General features: G+C 69.1%; 1 protein-coding gene across 1 annotated transcript in view; it reads left to right on the top strand.

The window, feature by feature from the left end:
• Positions 1-1109: 1109 nt before the first annotated feature.
• The window catches only part of LAMA5 (laminin subunit alpha 5), a 44455-nt gene continuing 22765 nt past the window's right edge, over positions 1110-22799 (top strand). The window contains exons 1-15 of the mRNA XM_054577547.1: positions 1110-1425; positions 5280-5432; positions 13048-13165; positions 13444-13562; positions 13657-13827; positions 14009-14106; positions 16857-16972; positions 17255-17373; positions 17480-17570; positions 17762-17896; positions 18006-18065; positions 21881-22021; positions 22112-22249; positions 22341-22475; positions 22597-22731. Coding sequence (XP_054433522.1) covers positions 1168-1425; positions 5280-5432; positions 13048-13165; positions 13444-13562; positions 13657-13827; positions 14009-14106; positions 16857-16972; positions 17255-17373; positions 17480-17570; positions 17762-17896; positions 18006-18065; positions 21881-22021; positions 22112-22249; positions 22341-22475; positions 22597-22731 — 1987 coding nt within the window. The 5' untranslated portion in view covers positions 1110-1167. The remainder of the gene's footprint in view (positions 1426-5279; positions 5433-13047; positions 13166-13443; positions 13563-13656; positions 13828-14008; positions 14107-16856; positions 16973-17254; positions 17374-17479; positions 17571-17761; positions 17897-18005; positions 18066-21880; positions 22022-22111; positions 22250-22340; positions 22476-22596; positions 22732-22799) is intronic.

Consider the following 22799-nt stretch of genomic DNA (forward strand, 5'->3'; position numbering starts at 1 on the left):
TTGAGACAAACACGGGCCGGCGCCTCCCCAATGCAGAAGCAGCTGGGATGAAGCGGGAGCTGGGCTCTGGGCTCTGTCCCGTTTCCTGGGCCTCCTCCTGCGCCCTGTGCTGAGCAGGAGGGTTGAGCCTGGCGGGCGAAGTTGGGGTCCACGCTGCCGCCAAGCACAGGTGCTGCCTGGCACAAGGGCGGGCTCACCCCCCCTGCCAGCAGGTGCTGGATAAGGGTCCTGAACAGTCAGCCCTCCTGGCACCCACAGGCCACAGACACCCTTCCTGCGCTGTGTGGCTGGGCACCGGGCCGGTCCCTCCTGACCCACTTCCCTGTTTTAGAGCGCTTTAAACCAGAGTGGTCAGAGGGGCGTGAATGAACGCGACCTGGAAGCACGGATCCCTCTGCAGATGGATACCGACCAGGGCCCCCCTGCCCCCCCACGCGGCCACTCATGAGGTGTGGAGCGCACCTTCTCAGCCACCTGCAAGAGGGGCCAGATGCAGGGGCAGCAGCGGGGGAACAACCGGAAACCGGCCTGGGGAGCGGTGCTAGGCCGCACGGGGTCTCCGGAGGGCACCCTCTCCAGGAGGTGGGGGCGGGGTAGTCAAACGCCTGGGATCCCGAGCGGCGGTCGCTCAGGACGCTGTGCCCTTTGAGGGGTACGGGGGGAGGGGACGTGCAGGGCGGTTGAGGGACAGATGTCCGGGCCGGCGAGGGGCCAGCGTGCCCAACTCCTGGCCGCCGAGCTTGCGCCCGGACCGCCGGGGGCGCTCGGCCGCGGAGAGGTGCCCGAAGTTATGAAAACAAAGAGCGGAGCCTCTAGGCTGGGACTAGCCGGGCGGGTGCGCCGGGGACAGGGGGCGCGGCGGGGCGCAGGTTGCCGCCCAGGACCCGAGCCACGCCCTGGGGGGCCTGGGCGGCCCTGCGTTCCCACGGCCTGGCCCGAGGCCAGCAGGTGCCCCTTCCGGAGGCTGGGGCCGGGTTCCCAAGGGTTAAGGCTGCCCGCGGCCCCGCCCCCTCCGCGGCCCCGGGACGCGGGTTCGGTCGCCCGGGCGGGCCGGGGCGGGGCCTGACGTCCGCGGGCGGAGCGATCCGGCCAGCCCCGTGCTCACACCCCACGGGGCTCCCGCGGCGCGCAGTCCCAGAGCGCGGGGAGCGCGGCCGGGCCTGCGGGATGGCGAGGTGGCGCCCCGCGTCGCCGCTGTGGCTGCTGGCCGGGCTGGCGCTCCTGGGCGCGTGCCGGGCGGCGGCAGACGGCGGCTTCAGTCTGCACCCGCCCTACTTCAATCTGGCCGAGGGAGCCCGCATCGCCGCCTCGGCCACCTGCGGCGAGGAGGCCCCGGCCCGCGGCGCCCCGCGCCCCACCGAGGACCTTTACTGCAAGCTAGTGGGGGGCCCCGCGGCCGGCGGGGACCCCGTCCAGACCATCCAGGTGAGCGGGGGCCGGGGACCGGGGACCCCGCACCGAGCGCATCGGGGTCGGGCTCCACGACTCCGGCCAAACTTGGCCGGGAACGTCCCGGGAGAGCCCAGGTACGGCCGAGGCTGCTGCTTTCCGCCCCTACTCTTTGGTTTCACATTTCGAAGAACCGAGGGGACCTCAGCTCGGCCCTTCGCGCTCTGCCCGACAACTGCGCGTCCCCACGCCCCCCGCCCTCCCCCCGGAAAGCGGGACGCAGCGCCCCTCTCGCGCACTGCGGGTCGTGGGACCCGGGGAGCTGGTGCCCGGTCTCCGGCGGCCCCGAGTCCCGGGATGCGGGCGAGGCGGGACTTGGCGGCGGCCCCCGGGCCTGCGGGGAGGGGGCGGGCCCGCTCCGCCCTCCCCCGGGACGAGCTGGAACCTGCCGCAGGCGCCCGGATGGGACTAGGGTGGGCCGGGAGGGGCCGACCGTGGAGGCACCCGCGCCAGCTGCCTGGGGCAAAGCCCTCCCCACGGGCCGAGGGGCTGGGCCGGACCTGAAGTCTGCATCGGGGGCAGCCTAGAGCAGGGACTTTTACTGGGGACGGGAACAGGGAGCGGCGGGCATGGGCTGCGTCTCTGCCCGGCGCACAGGTGGCGAGGTCTCCCTGGGGACCCTTCGGGGGCACAACCTCCCAGGCTGTGAGCCTGTAGGTGGGGAAGGCCCGGTGGCCCCACACCTGGACACACCCCGGGGAAGCAGGGCTGATGAGACAGGCCCTCGGGACAGGGTGGGTCCTGGGGTCCCAGGAGGCTCGTTGGCCGCAGGCTTCCTGGGGTAGCCGGGGGGGGGGGGGGGGCGGCTGGGGTCTGCCGTAGGGGCCCCTGGCACCCTGGGCTGCGCCTCGTCCCACTCCCGCTGCTCAGCCTGAAGGGGAGTCTGGGGGCCCCGGGGCCATGGAAACTGAGCCGCCTCCTCCAGGGCGGGGCCCCAGCCCAGGCCACCACCTTCCCAGCCCCACCGGCTGGGAGGGGGAGGGGCAGAAGGGCGTCAGGCTGTGCCTTCGCTGCTGTGCATTCACCGCGGTGGGCGCTGGAGGAGCGTGGCCCCCGCCGCAGCCCTCACTGCAGCCCTGGGCGCCCAGTGGAGGGGGAGCTGCAAGGGGCCCCGCGGGGCGCCCCCTTCCTGGGACAGAGCACGGCCTCCATGGGCCCCTCCTCTAACCCCCACGCAGCCACCTCCTGCCCCGCCCCCACACGGCTGAGAGGGGAGGCCTCAAGCCGATATTTCAGATGGGGAAACTGAGGCCTGAACAGGTGCAGGCACCTGCGGAAGCCTCGCAGCCAGACCCTGACGGGGCTGGGCGAGCGGTTTAGCCCTGGGCCCTGGCCCCTCGGGTTGACGTCAGAGGGGCCGGCCTCAACCTGGGGGTGTCCGAAGCTGCCCCCACGGCCCCGCTGGGAGTCTGCCCTGTAGGCAGTGGAGGCTCCAGGCCACCTCCCAGCCCCAGACCAGTCCTCCGCCGCCGCCCGCAGTGCCTGGCCCTGCCCCTGGGGGGAGGGACCCTGCACGCCTCTCCCCTCTGTCTCCCCTTGGTGGCGTGGTTCCCCCCAGGGCCTCAGTCTGCCCGTCTGTAAAATGGGCGCGGTGCGAGGGCCTGCCTCCCCTGCACGGGGAGCCGGGGCAGGGGTGGGGGGAACGACCGTCCGTCACTCCGGGACTGCTTGGCTGTCGGTGCCAGCCCTGGCGCCACGTGCCAGGGATCTGTCCCCAGAGGAGCAGCGTCAGCCTGCTCGCCCAGCCCACGGTCGAGCAAGAGAGGCCAAAGCTGTCCCCGGAAGCCGGCGGCCCTCAGCGACCAGCACCCCGACGCTGAGGCCACTGGGTGAGCCGTGGTTGAAGGACTGGCCGCCACGTGGACACCCATGTGACCTTGGATAAGTCCCTGGGCTGGCCAGCACGTCCGCCCTCTCCCCTGGGAGCAGGGGGTCGCCCGGCACCCTGGCCTTCAGCAGGGTTGGTGGTAGGGCCTTGTCCGCCAACCCCAGCTGGAAGCCAGTGGCCGGGCACAGGAGGTGCCAGAGAGGCGAAGCCCCCCCTTCCGTCCACCCGCAGAGCCCCCCTTTGTGCCAGCTGGGGGGTGGTCACTAAGGACGGGCCCACGGCCGCCAGCTCCCAGCTCCCAGGGGACCAAGGAGATAGGGCAGCAGCTGGCGCAGGGGTCCTAGCAGGGTCTGGGCAAGCCCACCGGGGCGAGGGGTTCCAGGCGGGCAGCCCTCCCAGCCTCAGGTGCGCGTGGGAGGGGTTCCGGGCTGGCCCTGGGGCCGCAGGGGAAGCCAGAGGCAAGGCCGCCGGAGCGGTGACTCATCGCTGCTCCCTGCTTCCTCACCGCCCCGGCAGGACCCTCTGCAGCTTCCCCGTCCCCGTGGCCCTGTCCCCAGGGTGTGGCAGCTCGGGGTGGGGGCTCAGAAACCCAGTGAGGAACAAGGCGGGCACGTCCCCCAACTCCGAGCTCCCCGCTCCTGGGAAGGCAGCGAACACAGAACCACCGACAGCCTGATGGTTGCGGGTCTGGAGGTAGAATAAATAAAGTGAGGGGTGCCCGGGGGTGTCGGGGCGGCGCCCCGGGTGGTCTAGAGCTGAGAGGGCGAGCTGCGGAAGAGGCACGTTTGAGCGGGGACGGCAGGCGATTGCGGTGCAAAGGCCCCAGCGGGAACGAGGCCTGAGGTGGGGACCCGGGCACCCGGCCCCAGGGCCCTGCAGCCCGCTCTGCAGCTGCGGGTCTCGCCCTCCCGGGTGCACAGCGGAAGCTGGGCGAGGGGGGGGCGTCCCACACTCCCACTTCCAACTCCCGCACCGGTCCTGCCGTGGCCGCCTTTCCCAGACGCAGCCTCTCGGGTTTCAATCAGTGCCAAGTCCCAGAGGGCCGCCTTTGTGTGCGGAGGGATGGCGGGCCTGCTCTCCTCCGGGGTGGGGGTTGGGCTGCACTGGGCCCACCGCCAGGGCCAGCCCTGCCCCCACCCCACCCTGGGCTCCCAGCACCTGCTCCTCCAGACAGGGACGGCAGGCCAGGATGCCGCTGGGAGCTGCCTGTCCCCTGGAGGACAGGCCCCTGGCAGGTGTCTGGACCGTGACAGACGCAGCTGCCAGGCCCGGGGTGGGGTGGCTAATCCTGGGACCGCTGAGGCAGGTGCCAGCGTCACCCCCACTCCTCGGACGGGGACACTGAGGCCTAGCAGCTGCCGTGACCTGGCTGGGCCCCAGGGCTCGGAAGCCGCAGAGCTGGGAGGTCCAGCTCTGCCTGCTGGCTGCCCCCCTGCCTCCGCTCGGCGCCTGTCCACGCAGGTCGCCGGAACGCCTTAGTTCTGTCTCTCCGCAGACCCTAATCCGGCGGCTTGGGGTGGGAGCCCGGCAGGGGTGGTGGGCGACGGGCTGTCGGAGGTGGGGAGCCAGCCTGGCTCTCCCGAGGTTCCAGGCCTCCGGGCCCCTCGCCGGCCAGGGATCCCGGGCTTCTGTGTGTCGGGGGCCTGTGAGTTGCCCCCGACCGACCCCTTTCCCCGCCCCCAGCTCCAGCGCCGCTGGCCTTCTCTCTCTTCGCCCCGCAGCTTCTCCCGCCTCAGGGCCTTTGCACGGGCGGCCCCTCTGCCTGGAGCCGCCTCCTCCGAGAGGCCCGCCTTGATCCCCCCACGTAGAGCGGGTGTTCCCCTGCCCCCCCCACTCTCAGTCCCCGCGTAACAGGGGCGACCAGCTGTCTCCGGCATCGTGGAGGCAGTGGGCTCGGCGACGAGTGAATGGATGGGCCGTGCGACCGCAGGGAGGGCGACTGGAGGCGGCCAGAGGCCCCAGCCCTTCCCGGCCGTCTGACCCCCACCCCCCACCCTCACAGGGCCAATACTGCGACATTTGCACAGCTGCCAACAGCAACAAGGCGCACCCCGCGAGCAACGCCGTCGACGGCACGGAGCGCTGGTGGCAGAGCCCTCCGCTGTCCCGCGGCCTGGAGTACAACGAAGTCAACGTCACTTTGGACCTGGGCCAGGTAGGGCCCCCTTTTGGCCCGCCACGCCCCCACCCCGTGTTTCTGGGCCTGGGGCTCCCTTTGGGGCGCAGGCTAGAGGGCGCGTCCCCACTGAGGGAGCTTCAGGCGCCAGCCGGGAGGCCGGCCCAGTCGGACGGAGGCACGGCAACAGGCGCCTCGCGTGTGTTCTTTCCACCTCCCCGCAGCGTAGGGAGGAGGTGGGCGCTGCTGGCCCACGGGCCACGGAGCGGGGGTGGGGGCGCTGAGGGTCTGCTCGAAGGCGGCCACACGCGGAGCCGGCTGTCTGCGGGAAGGCGCAGGGAGCCAGGCTCGGGCTTGCTGGGTGGGAGGGGCCGCAGGAATGTGGAGGAGGCTGGGGGGAGTGGGCATTCCTGGGATACCTGTGCCGCAAGGGCCGCCTCGGGGGTAGGTGTGTCCGCTCGGGCCTGTGCAGGCGGGAGGGGGAGGCCAGAGTTTTTCCGAGCATTGGAAGAGGCCCCCTTGGTGGACCCTGCGGGGCCGGGTGTGGGGCGTGTCCGCTCACTGTGGGACTTTGCACGGCTGCCTGGCCTTGGCGTCCTGGCCTGTGAAATGGACCGGTGACCCTGCTGCCTCCTGGGGCGTGGGGGGCGGCGGGTGAATGAGGCCGGGCCGGCTGCAGTTGGGGCTACAAGGTGCATCCTGCCAGACCCCACCCTGTTGGGGGCGGGGAAGGAGGTCGGGGCCAGAGTCCAGGCCGGCCTTGCCACTGCCCAGTCGTGTGACCCGAGGGCCTGCCCCCCGCCAAGCCTCCTCCCGCCGGGACCCTGGGGGTGGGAGGTCAGGCTGTGATGTGTCTCCCATAAATGCCAACTCGCGGGCAGGGTCGGGGTACAGCGTTGGGCAGGTACTTCCTGCCCTGGCTGCAGGCCGGGCCCCACGGTCAGGGGGGCAGTGAGGGGAGTGGGTTCAAGTCCTAACAAGTGGCCTGGAATTTCGGGGGCCCTGCCCTGGCTGTTACGCCTGCAGGAGAAGCAGCCCAGGAAGAACAGAGGGGAAGGGGCCCGGAGGGGTCGGGAGGGGCTGCCCCTCCCAGGTGCCCGGCCGGCAGGTCCCGGGTCTAGCTGGGCTTGGCCGCTCACGGGGTTTTTGCCATGTCCCTGCTCGCCTGCCTTCGGGGGGCCAGGGAGGAAGCCTCACAGCCCTGCGAGATCGGGGTTCCCTCTCCGGCGCTGCACGGCCGGTGGGGAAAGGGAGCCGCCCCCAGCCAGGGTCAGTCAGGGGAACTTGTGTTGAGCCGGTGGGCTCCTGCCACGCCGCCTCCTCCCCTCCCTGCGGGACAGGCCTGGCCAGGCTGGGGAGGGGCCAGGGCGCTGGCTGGGGGCACGGAGGTCCAGTCTCCACGGCAGCCCCAGAGTGGCCTCAGAGCAGGTGGGTGCGGTGCCCAGCCGAGGTGCAGCGGTGGGGCTCCCGCCCCTCCTGGCTCTGTGACCCCTGAGCTGCGGTGCCTACACCTGGGAGCCTGGCTTCGTAGACCAGTCCTGGGCCAGCGAGGGGCTCAGCGAGTGTGCGCCCTGCCTCTCCGAGCCTCGGCTTCCCCGCCTGTGACGGTCCGAAGGGGAAGGGGCCGTTCCCAGGTCTGTCTGGGCAGGTGGACCCACCGGCCCGCCTACCTACCACGGCCCCACCTTGGTTTGGACCGAGGGGCTACCGGCCTGAGTCTGGGTGGGGTGGGGGCGCAGGGTATGCCCACCCGTGTGCTTTGGAGTTGGGGGGCAGTGGGCCCCGATTCCAGCCCTGCGGGCAAGAAGGCCTTGGAGCCCAGGTGGGCTTCCCGTTGAAATGTGGGGAACGGAGCCCCCGGCCCGGCCCCCTGCGCCGCGGAGCAGTGGCGGGGTCCTCGGGGTTGGGGAGGGGACCGGGCCCTGCCCGCAGCACCTGGTCTGGGGCAGCGGTGCCCACGTGGGGCAGGAAGCACGGGCTCTGCGCCGGAGCACGGGGGGCACTTGGAGGCGCAGCCTGGAGCACGCCCGCCCGGGCCCTGGGGTCTGCGTCCTCACCTCTGCCTGGGTCCGCCGACGGGACAGGCGGGTGTCCCCAGTCGGACAGAGGGCGTCCGCGGGGCAGGGCCCTCCGAGGACACTCCCTAGCGCAGATGAAAGATAGGCCCGGCAGGAGGGGTCTGGCCAAGCCAGCCCAGGCCAGGGTCCCGACCCCCGACTGGGGTTCCCCCGTGGGGGCAGCCCTCGGGGGCGAGGGCCAGGCGGGGGCTGGGGCTTCCGTGAGGAAGCGGGGCTGAGCGGGCAGCAGGGCTGGGCACTCCCACGGCAGGCCGCCAGCCGCCTTTGTTCTGGGAGCTGGAGCGGATGCCTTGGGCGGGGGGTGGGGCAGCCAGCACTGGGCATCGGGAGGCCTTCCTGCCCCTGGGAAGATGGAGAAAGGCTCCGTCAGCCGCGTCACAGCTCCGTCTCACGCCTGGTGGGTGGGCCGGGGCTGGCCGCGGGCAGCCAACCCGCCCCCTCTTTCCGCAGTAACGCCGGGTCCTGTGCTGATCTTTCCCACGGGGGTGGATGTTGGACGCTCTTCCTTCCCAAGTTGCAACGGGAGAAACTGAGGCTCCAGGAGCCACGCCCTGGCTGGGAGGGCAGGAAGGAGCCGGGGACTTGGCACCTGCCCTGCTCGCTGCATGGACCTTGGCCAGGGGCCTTCCGGCCCAAGAGAGCTGCTGTTGGTCTGACCCTTGCTGGTTGCCAGCCTCGCAGCGAGTTCTCCTCCAGGGGAGCCAGGAAGGCTCCTGGCTGGTGCCCTCTGGGGGGCAGGTCTGCCCAAACCTGCAGGGGTGCCGGGGGGGTGCCCAGCTGGGTGAGGGTGCAGAGGGAGACTGGGCCGGCCTTAAGGGTGAGGCTGGGAGTGTGGGCGGGGGGCTAGAAACGCCAGGTGAGGGGCCTGTGCCCTCCCAGGTGGCACATGGGGGTGCTGAGGAGCAGAGCTCCTGTGAGAATGTCCCCGGACCCTAGGGGACACACAGCAGCTGTGTGGCAGGACCAGGGCCTTGTGCCGGTGTGCGGAGGGCTTGGCGCCAGCTGGCCACCTGGCCTCTGTGCCTCAGTTTCCTTCTCTGTCCGGGGGGCCGGTCACAGTGAGGACACCTGGGCGCACGCCTGAGGGGCGTGGCACCTCAGCAAGGCCTCCCACGCACAGTGGCTTTGGCTGGACCCCCCCTGCCAGGCGGCACGCCCTCCGAGGCTGGCAGGCTCGGGGCTCCCTGGGCAGGGCTCCTGGTCCCAGGGTGCCTGCTGGCCTGGCTCCCTGGGGCCCAGCTGGCCGCTCGGCCCTGTGGCCAGGCCCCCAGCAGGGTCGGCGGGGTTATTCGAGGGGAGCGGCAGGAAGTTTGCCCGAGGCTGGCCAGGCTCTAGTTACAGAGCCCAGCAGCCAGGACAGGTGTGGGGGCCGGACCGGACACGGCTCCTTGAGCTGGGCTGCCTGGGGAGGACAGCGGAGGGGGGGTGGGGGGGGCGGCCCTGGGGGCCAGCCGGAGGCGCCTCCTGCTCCGGCAGCGGCCCAGCTCTCCCCGCGAGGACGGATGAAACCTGCCTTGCTGGGGCCTTGGCTCCCAGGACGTGGGCCCCTTCGCCCCGGCCCTGCGCGCCCTGCCCCCGCCGTACGCACCGGCTGGACCGCTCACTCTGCTCACGCTGGGTGCTCGCAGATGCCCCCTCCGCCTCACACGCGACCCCCCCGGCCCAGACGCCCCCAGCGGCTCCTGTTTTCCATCTGCTTTTAAACAAGCCCCACAGCATCCTGCTCACCAGAGACTAAACTGTTTGGGTTTGGGGTCCTCTCGAGATAAACTCCACTTCCTGCGGCCTGGGGCTGACCATCTGGCCTGACCTGGGCCCCCGCAGGGCAGAGGGGCGGGGGCGGGGCGCGGGGGGGAGCTCCGGGCTGAGGGCCGCCCTGAACACCGCCTTCCAGGCTGGGGCTCCAGACAACCTCTGGAGTGAGGGGTGCCTGAACCCCACCCCCAGCCCAGCTTCCTGAGGTGCGGGGCCTCGCGGGCCGCCTGCCCTGCCCCTGCAGCCGGGGGGCTCCTGCACACCCGTGGGGGTCCCCGCCCCCACCCATTCCCTGACAGTCCCTCCCTCTGCTCCGCCGGCCTTTTGTTAGGGACCCGCCCAGCAGGGTCGGCCCCTGGGGCCGCTGTCTGTCTGCTCGTATTTCTGTTTTACTTTTCCATCCCCCTGTCTGTCCCTGCGGGGTCCTCCCTGTCCCTGCAGGGCGTGGGGACAGCCTGTGGGCCGTGGTTATTTACCCAGTTGGGGGCTGTCTTCCGGCCCCTTCTGTGACCTTTATCTTTGCCTACAAGATCCCCAGAGAGGTGTCTGCTGAGAGGGCCCACCTGGGGTGGGGCCAGAGCATTTGGCGCCCGGCTGGGGGGACCAGAAGGCCGGCCTGGCGGCCTGGCGGGGGTCCCAGGAGGTCTGGGCGCCCAAGGTCCACTCCGAGGGCGATGGCCGGGGCGCTAGCCCGGACACTGGGGCTAGGAGGGGCTTCCTGCCTCCGCCCGGCCACAACCTGGGACCCTGGCCCAGCCCCAGGAATTGGCACCGGGCCCCGCTTCCGGCAGGGCCAGGGCTGAGTCACATCTGCCCGGTGATTCAGGCGGCTCGCGGGAGCCGTGCTCCCTCACCCCCCGGGATGGGCCTGGGTCCCCCAGGCCCTGCCATGGGCCGGGGCAGAGATGGGGTGTGTCCCTGCCCTGGGGGAGGCGGGCGCCTGAGCCCGGTCGGCTGCGGGCTAGCTGTCACCCTCGGCGCCCGGCCAGGGTTTCAGGGACCCGTGTCGCTCCGATCCTAGCCCCGGCCGCCGCACCTCCCCGCCTCAGTCCCTGCGCGGTGGCATCAGGCGCCCTCTGCAGAGTCCGACAGGTGGCCCCGCGACTGATCGTGCACCCGGAGACAGCGGCGTGTTCTTGAGCAAGGGCGCCTCCGCACCGCCCCTTGACCCCGGCGTCGCTCCTCCGCTGTGTGTGTCTTTCCGCTGCCTCTGTGCCCGGGGAGCAGCCTGGCGGCCCCACGGCCACTGGTGCCTGGACCCACGCGGGGCCCCCTGCTCTGGCCCCGGCCCCCGTCGGCATCCGTCACGGGAGGGGGTGCAGGCGCCCTCCTAGGGCCCCTCCGCCGTCAGGCTGGGCGTGGGGGCTGGGGGGGGGGCGCGGCGGCGGAGAGGCTGCTCTGCTGCTGTCCTGGAGACCTGCCCGCCCCAAAATAGCCCGATTGTTAAAAATAACTCGGGAGGCTTTTGTTTGGCTTTTGCTTTAAAAGACGTTCTTTCCTTCAGCAGAGAACGCTGCAGCAGCGGGAAAGGTCAGCCTGCGCTGGCGGCGGGGCCTGGCGGGCGGAGGGGGCGGGGCCACGCCCGACCAGCGGCCCGGGGGAGCCGCACCGGGTCAGGATGATGGGGAGCGCCGGGCTCGTGTCCTCCCTCTGCCCCCACCCGTGCGCAGCCTCGGGACCGACGTCCAGGCCGCTGTGTGACGGACAGAGGGCCAGGTGGACGGGCAGCCAGGGGCGGGGTCTTTCTCTAAGCGCGACCAGCGGGCTGGGCGAGCGCGGGAAGTTCCCATGACACCCTCGTCCTGCCTGATCAGTGTCTTTGAATCAATATTTGTGCAAGTGCCCTCAGCTGGGAAAAATGCGGCCGGCCGCCGACCGGGGAGGGGCAGGGCCGGCCAGCGGAGGGTGCAGCCTGGTGGCCTCGCTAAGGGAAAGGCGGGGGTGGGTCCCAGGGGGTTCGGCGGGGGCCTGCAGTCTCCTGGGGGGCGTCCGGTGGGGACGGGCCACGCCCGCCCCGAGTGTCCCGTGTCCGTGACTCACGCGCCCCCCCCCCGGGGTCCCCCTGGAATGCCTTGGGTTTGGCCGAGGTGCCAGCAGGGTGCAGGGTCTGTCCCCCCGGGGCTCGTAACCCTCCCCCAGCTGAGCAGCCCGGGAAGATGACCTCAGAGCCTTGACACGGGTGAATAGGCTGCCCCCCCGCCCCCCGGGGAAAGGCCTCATGGCTTGACGGGGCCCTTTGGGAAGAGCGTGGACGCAGGGCAGGCCTGTCTCCCGGGCCTGGGACTCTGCCCCCGCTGGCACCCCGAGCAGCCTGTGCCTCCTGAGGGCTGGAGCCTCAAGGGGCCCCCGTCCTTCCACGGGGCTGCCACGCCGGCCTCAGGCCGACAAGGGCTGTGGAGCGACTGGGCCTCAGGGGCCCGGAGGGGGCCGACCCCTCTCTGCCTCGGCTGCTCCGGAGCCGAGGTCCAGGCCCGCAGACGCCCGAAGGGGCGTGCTCCTGGGGCCGGCCCAGGCCCCGCTGGGGGTGCGTGCGGTGGCCAGGAGCATGACGTCACCCTCGGGGTCTGCGGACAGTTCCGAGCCCACGGGGGGAGCCCCTGGGAGTGGACCTGGGGCTGAGGTGTGGGCCAGGCCCTGGTTGGGAGGCGGGCACCCCCACGTGTGGCGTGTTCACCAGTGTGCCTGGGCCTCCCACTCCGAAGTGCAAACTGGGGGTGTCTGTGTCCCCCGATCCCCGGCCCGGGTCTCCGTGGAGCCCGCGCATCGTACACAGAGCCCAGCCTGGACAGTGGCCCTTGGTTTTGGAAACAAGGGGAGGGGCTCACGTGTCCTCAGAGCTCCCTGGGAGCCCCTCCTGCCCTGTGGGAGGCCACCCCGGGGGCCGGGGCGGGGGGACAGGAGGCCTATGAGCCGGGTTCGAGGATGGAGCTTGCTCACACGCTGGCCCTCTCGGGGGTCTGGGTGGCCCAGCGTGCCCCCCTTGAGGCCTCGGGCTGAGCAGGTGCTTCTGCACTCACGCTGTTCCCGGGGGCCCCCGAGTCCTTTCCGGGGGCTGTGGCCTGGTGTCAGGTGTTCCAGATACTGACGTGGGGACCCCGCCTTGTACTTCGTCCTGGGGGAGTAGATGAGGCGCCCCATTTTCCAGTCTGTCTTCTCTGTCGGGGCCTTGTGACAGCAGCCAGGGCTGGGGCACATCGGCCGCGTGCACCCTGCGGCGTCTCTGGGCGTCGGGGGCTAGGGCTGCCCCGGGGATGGCCAGGCAGGTTCGGAGGCGGCCCTCAGAATGATGGGGGTGACCGGGTGAGACTGGGGCAGGGGCCCCGTCCCAGGAGTCGGGGTGCCCCCTGCCCAGTGGGCGAGGAGGCCAGGCCTGCTGGGAGCAAGGGGCCGTGCCTGGCCGCTGCACAGCCTGGTCGCGGACCTGCAGTGACCGGGGGGCAGGGGGCTGAGCGCCTGACTTGCCCTGGCCCAGCCCGACTGCGGGGGCTGCCGACAGGCTGCCCCACCTGCCCCGTGGGCACCAGGCCTGTCTGCGCCTCGCAGCCGGGGGGCCAGCGTGGCTGTGAGCCCCTGAGCGCGGGGGATGCGGGGGCGGGCAGAGCCGGGCCTGGGGCCAGCGCACCCCAGACCCAGGTGGGGAGCCCTTGGAATCGGCGGGGTCCGGTGTAGGCCTCCGCGGCCACGGGCCAGCCGGCGAGCCCGGGGGCTGCTCCCACAGCGGGTTCGCCTTCTCCCTGGTGCCGCTGGGCCCAGAGGGGAGCCCACAGCTGGGGGAGAAGGCACCTGTGCCCGGGGGTGGCCTCACCTGCTCCCCGCCGCAGGTCTTCCACGTGGCCTACGTGCTCATCAAGTTTGCCAACTCCCCGCGGCCGGACCTCTGGGTGCTGGAGCGGTCCACCGACTTCGGCAACACCTACCAGCCATGGCAGTTCTTCGCCTGTGAGTCTCCCGGGGCCAGGGGCTGGCGGCGTGTCCCGAGGTGGTGGGGTCGCCCTGCTCTGTCACCCTCGGCTTCTGCGTGGGTCGGGACTGCCGGGGCGCATCCCAAAGGCAGACGGGGGCGAGCGGCGCGGCTCCTGGCGCGAGGCCTGGGTGGGTCCAGGGGCAGGGGGCGCCCAGAGCCCTCGCGGTTCCCTGGGGTGCGGCCTCCCGCCCTGGCAGCTCCTGCGGCGGCAGAGGCAGCCAGCACCCCCTCCCCTCCCGCCCGTTTCCCGCAGCCTCCAGGAGAGACTGCCTGGAGCGGTTCGGTGCGCGGACACTGGAGCGCATCTCGCGGGACGACGACGTCATCTGCAGCACGGAGTACTCCCGGATCGTGCCCCTGGAGAACGGCGAGGTGGCTGGGCCGGCACGGCGGGCACGGCGGGCACGGCGGGCGGCCGGGCGCGGGGGCTGCCCGGTGCGGGCCTGACGCGCTGTTCTGTCCGCAGATCGTGGTGTCCCTGGTGAACGGGCGCCCCGGGGCCATGAACTTCTCCTACTCGCCCTTGCTGCGGGACTTCACCAAAGCCACCAACATCCGCCTGCGCTTCCTGCGCACTAACACGCTGCTGGGCCACCTCATGGGCAAAGCGCTGCGGGACCCCACCGTCACGCGCCGGGTAAGCACCCCGCCCAGGCCAGTGGGGCGGGGCCTGCGCGGGTGGGCGGGGCCTGCGCGGGTGGGCGGGGCTTGCGCGGGAGCTGGTTCTGGCCCTGTAGCGGGATCTGGGCCCCGCGGGGCTCCTCATAGCGGGCAGCAGGGCTGGTGGGGCGGGTCGGGGTGCTGACGGCCGCGTGCAGTACTATTACAGTATCAAGGACATCAGCATCGGCGGCCGCTGCGTCTGCCATGGGCATGCGGATGTTTGCGATGCCAAAGACCCCACAGATCCCTTCAGGTGAGACCCGAGGCGTTCTGCGCCCCCGCCCTCCCCGGGGGAGGAGACCGCGTTCCCCTGGCACCGTGGCTACCACCCCGTGGCCTCAGTTTCCCCGCGGGCACGCCGAGGCGGAGCGGCAGTGCCCTGCGCCCCGCTGCCAGCAGAGGTGGGCTCTTGTCCAGACACTGAGCCCAGGAGTCACTGAGGCAGGCGGGCGGCCTGAGGCTGCATGTCCCTGCCTTCTGGGCTGGGTGGTGTGCCCACACCACCCCACCTCCCTCCCTGCCCCACAAGCTGACCTTTGCTTCCCACCACAAGCAGGGGCCCCAGAGGTGGAGCTGAGGGCCCTGAGCCCCCACCCGGCGCCCTGCACTGGGCAGGGGGCGGCCCCGTGCCCACCGAGTCAGCCAGGTGTTGTGGGCCCTGCACCTTCTCTATGTGAAATCATGCCGAGCGCTTGTATTTGGGGCCTGCTCTGTGCCTTCTGCTGGGGCTTTATTGCTGGGCCCGCACCCCAATTTATTGGGGGGGGGGCGAGTGAAGCCCAGACCGCACAAAGGCTCACCCCGGTCTCACAGTCAAAGCCAGACCCAGAGGCCAACCCCGAACCGTCCACAGTGGCCAAGGGGCCTGAAGGAGGGAGGGCTCAGGGCCGCCCGGCGGGGCCCCCGCCTGCGGAGCTCAGACGCGGCGATGGCTCTGGGGAACTCAGTGCCAGGTGGAAAGGCGGGCGGGCTGGCGGGGGCGCCTGCCAGGCAGCAAATTGGTCCGGGAGGAGAGGCAGGTCTGCCCCTGCCTGCCGGGGCGGCGCCGGCACCGCCCTGCCTCACCTGCACCCAGGTGTGGGTGAGCTCCGCTCGGCTCGCCCTGCAGGGCAGCACCCAGCGCCCAGCCCTCCACCCACCCCACCCTGAGCTGGAAGGCCCGCGGTCCTCGCTGCCTGTGTCTCCGTCGCTCTGGCTGCTCGAACGAGCCCCGCAGACGCAGACGACGCCTCACTTCCCGCAGCTCTGCCTGCAGGCTGCTGGGCCCCCTCCCGGCTCACAGAGGGGGCGCTTCTCCGTGTCTCCCCATAGCTGGCGGTGGGAGGGACGACGAGAGGGGGGCCTCTCTGGGTTCTCCTATAAGGACACTAATCCCCTTAACACAGGCTGCACCCTCCTGACCTAATCACCCCCACCCCCTGCCGAGACCCCAAAGGCCGGCACGGGGGGTCAGGTTCCACAGGTGGGTGTAGGGGGACAAAAACCGTCAGTGGTAACGAGTCCCCTGCGTGTCTTCCTGGTTCTACCGTCGTCTCGTCTGAAAGGGCTGTTTTGCCCTCACTCTCGGAGGAACAGTAGCCGACTGCTGGTTCCAGCCGAAGGCCACGTCTCCTGACACTTCAGAGGTGGCAGCTCACGGTCTCTGGGTGTCTTGGACCCTCGGGTTCCGCCTTGCGCGCTGTTGCCTGGGCATCTCCGGGAAGTTTCTATGCTCTCCTCTGGGTGCTCCGTGGTGTCGAAGGGGGACGTGTTTTCTCCGGCTCAGGACTCAGGCTGTTGACCCTGAGACTGTGACTCCCGAGCCCGCCCCCGGCCGCCAGCGGGCGCCTTGTCTCCCCGCCTGTCCCTGTTCTCTTGCGGGAATTCGGGCTGTGCTTTCCTCTGTCTTGGGACGACTGGGTCCCCCCTCTGTCTCTCGATTGTCCTTCCTCTCCGAGCCTCCCCTCGACTGCGTCCGACCTGCTGCGCGGCCCACCCGCCGAGTCTTAAACGCAGTCATTTTATTTTTTGTCTATAGAAGTCTTCACCGGTTGCTTCTATCACATCTGCCTATTTTTTAGAGCATTCCTTTTTTTCCCTCTAATGAGGTTTTAGATTCCTTCTCTGGTAATATTTAAATGTGCTTATCGTACGGTTTCTACCCGATTGTGACATTCCCGGCGTCCAGGGCTGTGTCTGCCGTGAGGGCCGACGCCGCTGCTTCATGCGGCGCCTGCACACCCGGGTCGGGATGGAGCCTGCGCCGTGGCTTTGCGGGGGCTCTTGCCCAACACGCCACCGGCCTGGCCCCGCTCCGACAGGAATGCCTTAGTTGAGAGGTGCCCCGGCTGCGTCGCTTATCGAAACACCGAACAGCAGCCACAGGCCCGAGGTTGCACTTCCAAGACGGAAGGGCTGCCCCGGGCTGCCCCTGCTGCCCCTCCCCCAGAGGTCCCCAAGGCCCGAGTCCCTGGACCCCGAGGGACCGCAGCGCTCACTTCCATGGCCCTGAGGACCCTTGCAGGGACGGGGCTGGAGCTGCGGCCCCGGAGCCCTGGGGCGCACAGCGCGGGCCCGGCCCGGGACTCGCGGCCTGGCACAGCGCCCCTGCGGCCCCGCCCAGGCTGACGTACAGTCTCGGCCGGCGCGGGGCTTTGGCGAGGGTGTCTGAGCAGTAGGTGGCTGCAACCTCAGTTGCCAGCTGCGTCCAGCTGTCCCCCGCCTGCGGAGCCAACGGGAGGCGCTGTCCAGGGCAGCAGGCAGGGGACAGCCCTGCGACGGGTCCGCCCCCGGCGGGAAGAGGAAACAGTTGTTGGCCACCTGCCCCTGGGGAGGCGCCCGGGGCGCGTGGGGGCATCTGGCTGAGCTCGGGGCGGCCCCAGGGCCCGGGGCTCCCGGCTGACCCTCAGGCAGGGGCCGCGGAGCCGGCCGCTCAGTGCCCCGCCCTGGCGCCCCCGGCGCGGCCCCCTCTGCCTCCCCCCCGCGTCCCTGAGCCCTCCCCCCCACCCCCGCCCGTGTCTCCAGGCTGCAGTGCTCCTGTCAGCACAACACCTGCGGGGGCGCCTGCGAGCGCTGCTGCCGCGGCTTCAACCAGCGGCCGTGGAGGCCGGCGACGCCCGACAGTGCCAACGAGTGCCAGGGTGAGCGCCCCGCCCCCCGCGCGTGCTCGCGCACACCTGCACACACAGCGCTCACGGGCACACGTGTGTGCGCCCACATTGCATGCATGTGCCCACGTCCACATCCGCCGGCATAGCGCTCCCACGCACACGGTGCTCATGCGCGCGTGCACACGTGCGGCACACTCTGCCCACCGACGCGGGTCACACAGGGGGTCGTCCGGGGGGGCTGGCCCGGGGTCCCCAGCCAGGCGGGGCCATGGGGGCGCCTGCTGACAGTCCGGCACCCGCCCCTCCCTCCAGCCTGCAACTGCCATGGCCACGCGGACGACTGCTACTACGACCCAGCGGTGGACCAGCACGGCGCCGGCCAGGACCAGGACAGCGTCCACCAGGGCGGGGGCGTGTGCGTCGACTGCCAGGTGCCTGGGGCGCCGCCCGCGGCGCGCTGGGGGGGGGACCCGGGTGCCGGGCCGCGCCGTGGCTGGGGGCCCGGCCGGGACTCAGTGGCCGGCCCTCTCCCCCCAGCATCACACCACCGGCATCAACTGCGAGCTCTGCTTGCCTGGCTTCTACCGCTCCCCAGACCACCCCCTGGACTCGCCCCACACCTGCCTTCGTGAGTGGGGTCGGCCTGGGCGGGGCGTCCCGGGGTCTCCAGCTCCCTGCGGCCGGGGCCCTCCCACTGCCCCGGAAGCCGCGGCCACGGTGCTCCCCCCTCCCCGCCCGGCCTGGGGAGGCTGAGACGGCCTGTCCGGGGCCTGATGGCCCTGGCGTGGGGCCTCATGACTCCCTCCGGGCCCCTCGCAGGCTGCAACTGCGAGTCGGACTTCACAGACGGGACGTGCGAAGACCTGACCGGCCGCTGCTACTGCCGGCGCAACTTCACGGGGGAGCGGTGTGAGGAGTGTGCTGCGGGCTTCGCGGGCTTCCCGCGGTGTGACCGTAAGGGACGGGCGGGGGCGGGGGCCCGGGGACCCTCCTCATCCGCCCATCCCCCCCCCCGCCCCTGTGCCGAGCGGGCCTGGCTGACAGGGCTGTCTCCCCACCCCAGCCGTGCCCTCCACCCACAACGGCAGCGGGGCGCAGACACTGCCGGCCGGACAGATCGTGAGTAAGTGGCTCGACGCCCCCGCCCGGCCCTGGGGCCCCCGGAGCAGCGGGGCTGGAGGGGTCCCAGAGAGGCAGGCGGTTCAGTTTGCTCCTTTGCATTTTATGCAAACAATATCCATTCACACTAGAAATTCACCCAGAACCCCGGGGAGCGTAACGTCTGGAGGAGGCACCCCCGCGTCGCCCCCCCCCCCCCAGGAACCCCTCCCCCGCTGCCGGACCCTTCCCGTGGACACGCGTGCCCGGCTTTTATGCACACGAGCGTGTGTCTCGGAGTTGCATTTTCCACCCGCCGCCGCCCTGCACACGTGTTGCATCTTGCCCCAAGCTGCACAGGAAGACGGAGCATTTATTTAGCCAGCTCCCGATTGCTGGGAATTTAGGTTCTTTCCAGTTTTCTCTTTCTGAGTAAGGCTCAGATAAACATCCTCGCGGCTCAAGCTTCCCATAAACCCTTAGCGCTGCTGAGGAGGATTCTCCAGAGGGCGGCCCTGCCCAGGCCCCACGGCGCGTGCCAGGACACTCGGGCGGTGGCCGCCCCCTCGCGCTCAGAGCAAAACCACCCACTGGTGCCGGTCGCCACGCTGGGTCACGTCACGGTTTCCGGGACACAGCAGGGTTTCCGATTGTCAGCTGGACCCCTCCGCCGGGAGACACACTCGCCCTCTTGAGTCTCCGCGGGACGGGGGCCGCCCTTCGGTGCACGGCGGGTCACAGCCTTGTGGTCAGGTGCCTCCCCCGCACAGGACTTGTCCCGGCTGTTGTACAGGGTAACGCCACACCACACGCGGGGGTGAAGGTCTCTTCTCCGGTTAGCCTTCTCGTTTCCTTTGGGTGTTTTCCCAGCAGTGGGATCGCTGAGTCACACGGCAGACCCATGTTTAATTTTTTGAGGAGACTCCGCTGTTCCCCACCGCGGCCGCCCCCCGACCCCGGCACGGCCGCCGGCGGTGCAGGAGGGCTCCCCTCGCTCGGCGCCCTCGCCCGCGCTTGCTGTTCGCTGCTTTCTTGGTGACGGCCCTTCTGGCAGGTGTCAGGCGGGACCTCGTTGTGGTTGTCACTTGCATCTCTCTGGTGATTGGTGGCATTGAGCAGCTCTGCGTATGTCTGTGGACCCTCTGTATGTCCTCTTTTGAGAAGTGTCTGTTCGGGTCCTCTGCCTGTTTTTTTAACTGAGTTGTTTGGGTTTTTCTCTCTTATGTCAAGTTGTGTGAGTTCTTTATATATTTGGGATCTTCGCCCCCGACTGAATGTACCATTTGCAGCTACCTCTTCGGGTTCAGGAGGCCCCACGCAGGCGCTCTTTTACTTCGAATCCGTGAACTGTACACAGAACCCTGTTCCTGCTCTCCTGAAAGGGACCTGCCATCGAAGGGAAACGCCTCCCCCGTGAGGCAGGTGGAAAGGGCGCCTGTGTGTGGTGCCACCTCGTTCTGGTTTTGTAGGTCACCTTGTAAAATGCTTGGGAAATGATTCATACTTTGCTATGCTCCATATCGGCTTTAAACTCACAGGAATTTATGAAAAGTGTGCTGGACCGTATGACGCCCTCCGGGCCTCCTCCCTGCTTCTCGACAGAGACCGCGGGTGGCGGGTGCCCTTCCTCCTGTGGCCTTCATGTCTGTTTGCTGCCTCATCGTGCGCCAGTCTCGGTTATTTACATTTTCTTAGCAAGCTGTTTATGTCATTTGGATCTTGAAATGGATTGGCCCAAAGTTATACACAGCATTCTGTTCTCATTTTTAAGGTTCTTTTCAATCCTATTATTTTCTATTTTTATTCTCTTCCTTTTCTTTTTTTTCCTTCACTTGCGCTAACAGCCGGGCACTGAATGTATCGGTATTTTCAAAGTGCAGCCCGGAGTTAGAGGGCAAGATTGCTGGACTTCTCTCGGCTCTGTATGGGCAGAGGCTTTGCTTCCTTGTGTAGAAACTTTTGAACTAAATTCTTTAATTCCTTCCATCGCCTTTCTTGTGGCTTATTACTGTTTTTGATAGCTTCTGGAGTTGTTTATCTTTTTCAGTCTCTGCTAGTTGTCAACCAAAAGGTTTAAAGCGATGGCTCTCAAGCAGAAGTGATTGCAAGCTGCACGGAAGTGTCTAAAATGTCTTTTTGGCAGTTATAACTGAGCGTGCTCTTGGCATCCAGTGGGCGGAGGGAGGCCAGGGCTGTGCGAAACGTCCTAGTGTGCGAGACAGCCCCGCCGCCGCAGGCGCTGACCGGCCCAGAACGCTCGTCCCACCAAGGTGGGGAAAGCTGGGCAAAAGCTATCAGTTTGCCTCAGAGGGGAGCTCTGGCCAGTTATGTCCTCCTGGGTTGGTTGTTTGTTCTCGCTACTGCTCTTTTCTACGTAGTCGGTCTGAAAACTGAAATATTTTTATTTCAGCCTGAGTTCTTCGGAAGCCTGTTTTGTCGTTCTTGGTGGTGTGGTTGCTGGTTCAGTCCATGTTTCGCTGCATCGCGGTCAGATCCAGGAACCTGACCGTTTCTGCTTTTCGTCCTTGGGATTCAATGTTTTCTGTGTTTCTCCCCCGTTCAGGTCGACCCACACCCGTTTGACGGGAACGTGTGTTCTCTGTTGGGCACAGATTTCTGTGTGTGCACCGCTTCAAGCACACGGGTCAGTTACACTGTTTAACGCCACTCCGTGCTTGCTTAGCGTCGGTCCCATTCTGAGAACAGTGGACTCAGTCCTTCTCTCAAGGGCTGTGGTTTGGCAAAAATCGCCATTGTAATTGTTTAGCCTTCTGCACCTTGAGACTATTTCTCCGGCTCTTAGAGACTTGGGTTTGCCACCTCTCTTGGCGGGGGGCGGGGGCGCGAGTCCGTTTTCTCAGCGCACATTTCCTTTGTCCCCACTACTGCGTGTGGCCTGAGGGCTGTGTCCCTCCTCTCCACGCTCACCTCCTCTGCATCTGCGCCGGACGCTCGCCCATCACGCGCCTCCGTTTCCTGTCTGCGCCCTCCGTGCGAGGCACGTCCTTTCAAAAGGATGTGACCGGATTCTCCTTTTAGCGGCCATCTGACGCCTTGAGGCTTCATCGCAGGAAAGGAGAGGCGGCCTGAGCCAGGGCAGCGGCCGCCGGCCGCGGGGGCCACCTGCGCAGTGTCCTCTCTCCTGTTCCACTTCTCTTTCCTCTCCCGCCTGTTGCTGGGTTGAGCAACCATACGTATTTCGGTTTTGGGTGGTTCGTCAGTGTTTCCTTCTCTGATCGTTTTCAAGTTCTGGTCCGTGGTGGACAAATGCCGAACCATTATTTTCTCTCAGTAACAGAAACTAACGGTCCTTGTTGCTTTCTTTTTATGCTCACGTTAAGGCTTTAGCACGTTTTGCTCCCTTCTTCCCACCACCTGGAATTACTTATAAAGACCGGAATGTTTTCTTCCCTGTGTTGTGACGCTGAGTCTAAATTTTTTCTGGCTGTGGGAGTGCCCGCCGGCGACCTGGCGTCTGGGTCATGGAGGACTAAGTGCGCGGAGGCGCAGTCTCCCACGTTTTGCCCCGCGCTGCCGTCTCCCCAAAGCATCGGCTTTCCCTTCCTGGGGTTTTTATTGAAGTTCATTTGTTTACCTTTAAGTTTTAAAATACTTTCAATTACGTCCGTCCTGCAACGTCACGTACAGCACGGCGGTTGGACAGCGGTCCCCTCACGGAGAGCTCTCCTGGAGTCTGGCGCCCGCCGGACTTGCGTTGTCTTCCCGTTTATATGTGCACAGCGTGAAAGTGCCAGGGAAGGGGCTGTGAAGGAGGGGGTTTGCCGGTGGGGGGCCGGGCCTGCAGGGCCCCTGAGACCCTCTCCCCCGCTCCCCCGACAGACTGTGAGTGCAACGCCGCCGGGACCCAGGGCAATGCCTGCCAGCGGGACACGCGGGTGGGACGCTGCCTGTGCAAACCCGGCTTCCAGGGCAGCCACTGCGAGCTCTGCGCCCCGGGGTTCTACGGCCCGGACTGCCAGCGTGAGTCCCGCCCCGCCCCGCCCCGCCCGCCCCCCCGCACGGACGCGGGGCCGGCCCCTCTCTGACCGAGGGCCGCCGCCGCCCCCGCAGCGTGCCAGTGTTCCAGCCCCGGAGTGCTGCACGGCGACTGTGACCAGGACTCGGGCCGGTGCACGTGCCGGGCGGGCTTCGAGGGGGCCGCGTGTGACCGCTGCGCCCCCGGCTACTTCCACTTCCCCCTCTGCCAGCGTGAGCGAGGCCTCCCCAGGGGGCCCGGGTGGGCGTGGGCCCGGGGCTCCGTCCACCCTGCTCAGCAGCCCGTGCGCCTCTCCGCCTGCAGTGTGCGGCTGCAGCCCCGCGGGGACCCTGCCGACGGGCTGCGACGAGGCTGGCCGCTGCCCCTGCCGGCCCGAGTTCGACGGCCCCCACTGCGACCGCTGCCGCCTGGGCTACCACGGCTACCCGGACTGCCGCGGTGCGCGGGGCGGGGCTCGGGGTGGGGCTCGGGGCGGGGGGGGGGCAGGGGGCGGGGCCAGGGGCGGGGCAGGGGCGCCTCCAGCCGGCGCCCAGGGCCTGACCCTGCGCGTCCCTCGCAGCCTGCAACTGCGACCCCCACGGGGCCCTGGACCAGCTGTGTGGCGCCGGCGGGTCCTGCCGCTGCCGCCCTGGCTATGCCGGCGCCACCTGCCAGGAGTGCAGCCCCGGTTTCCACGGCTTCCCGGCCTGCGTCCGTGAGTGTCCTTGCGGGAGGCGGGGTGGGGGGACGGGGGACGGGGTGGGGGGTGACGGGCGCGTCCCG

Source organism: Pteronotus mesoamericanus, unplaced genomic scaffold (assembly GCF_021234165.1).
Source record: "Pteronotus mesoamericanus isolate MK-2021 breed Mesoamerican mustached bat unplaced genomic scaffold, CSHL_Meso_final contig_436, whole genome shotgun sequence".
Taxonomy (NCBI): Eukaryota; Metazoa; Chordata; class Mammalia; order Chiroptera; family Mormoopidae; genus Pteronotus; species Pteronotus mesoamericanus.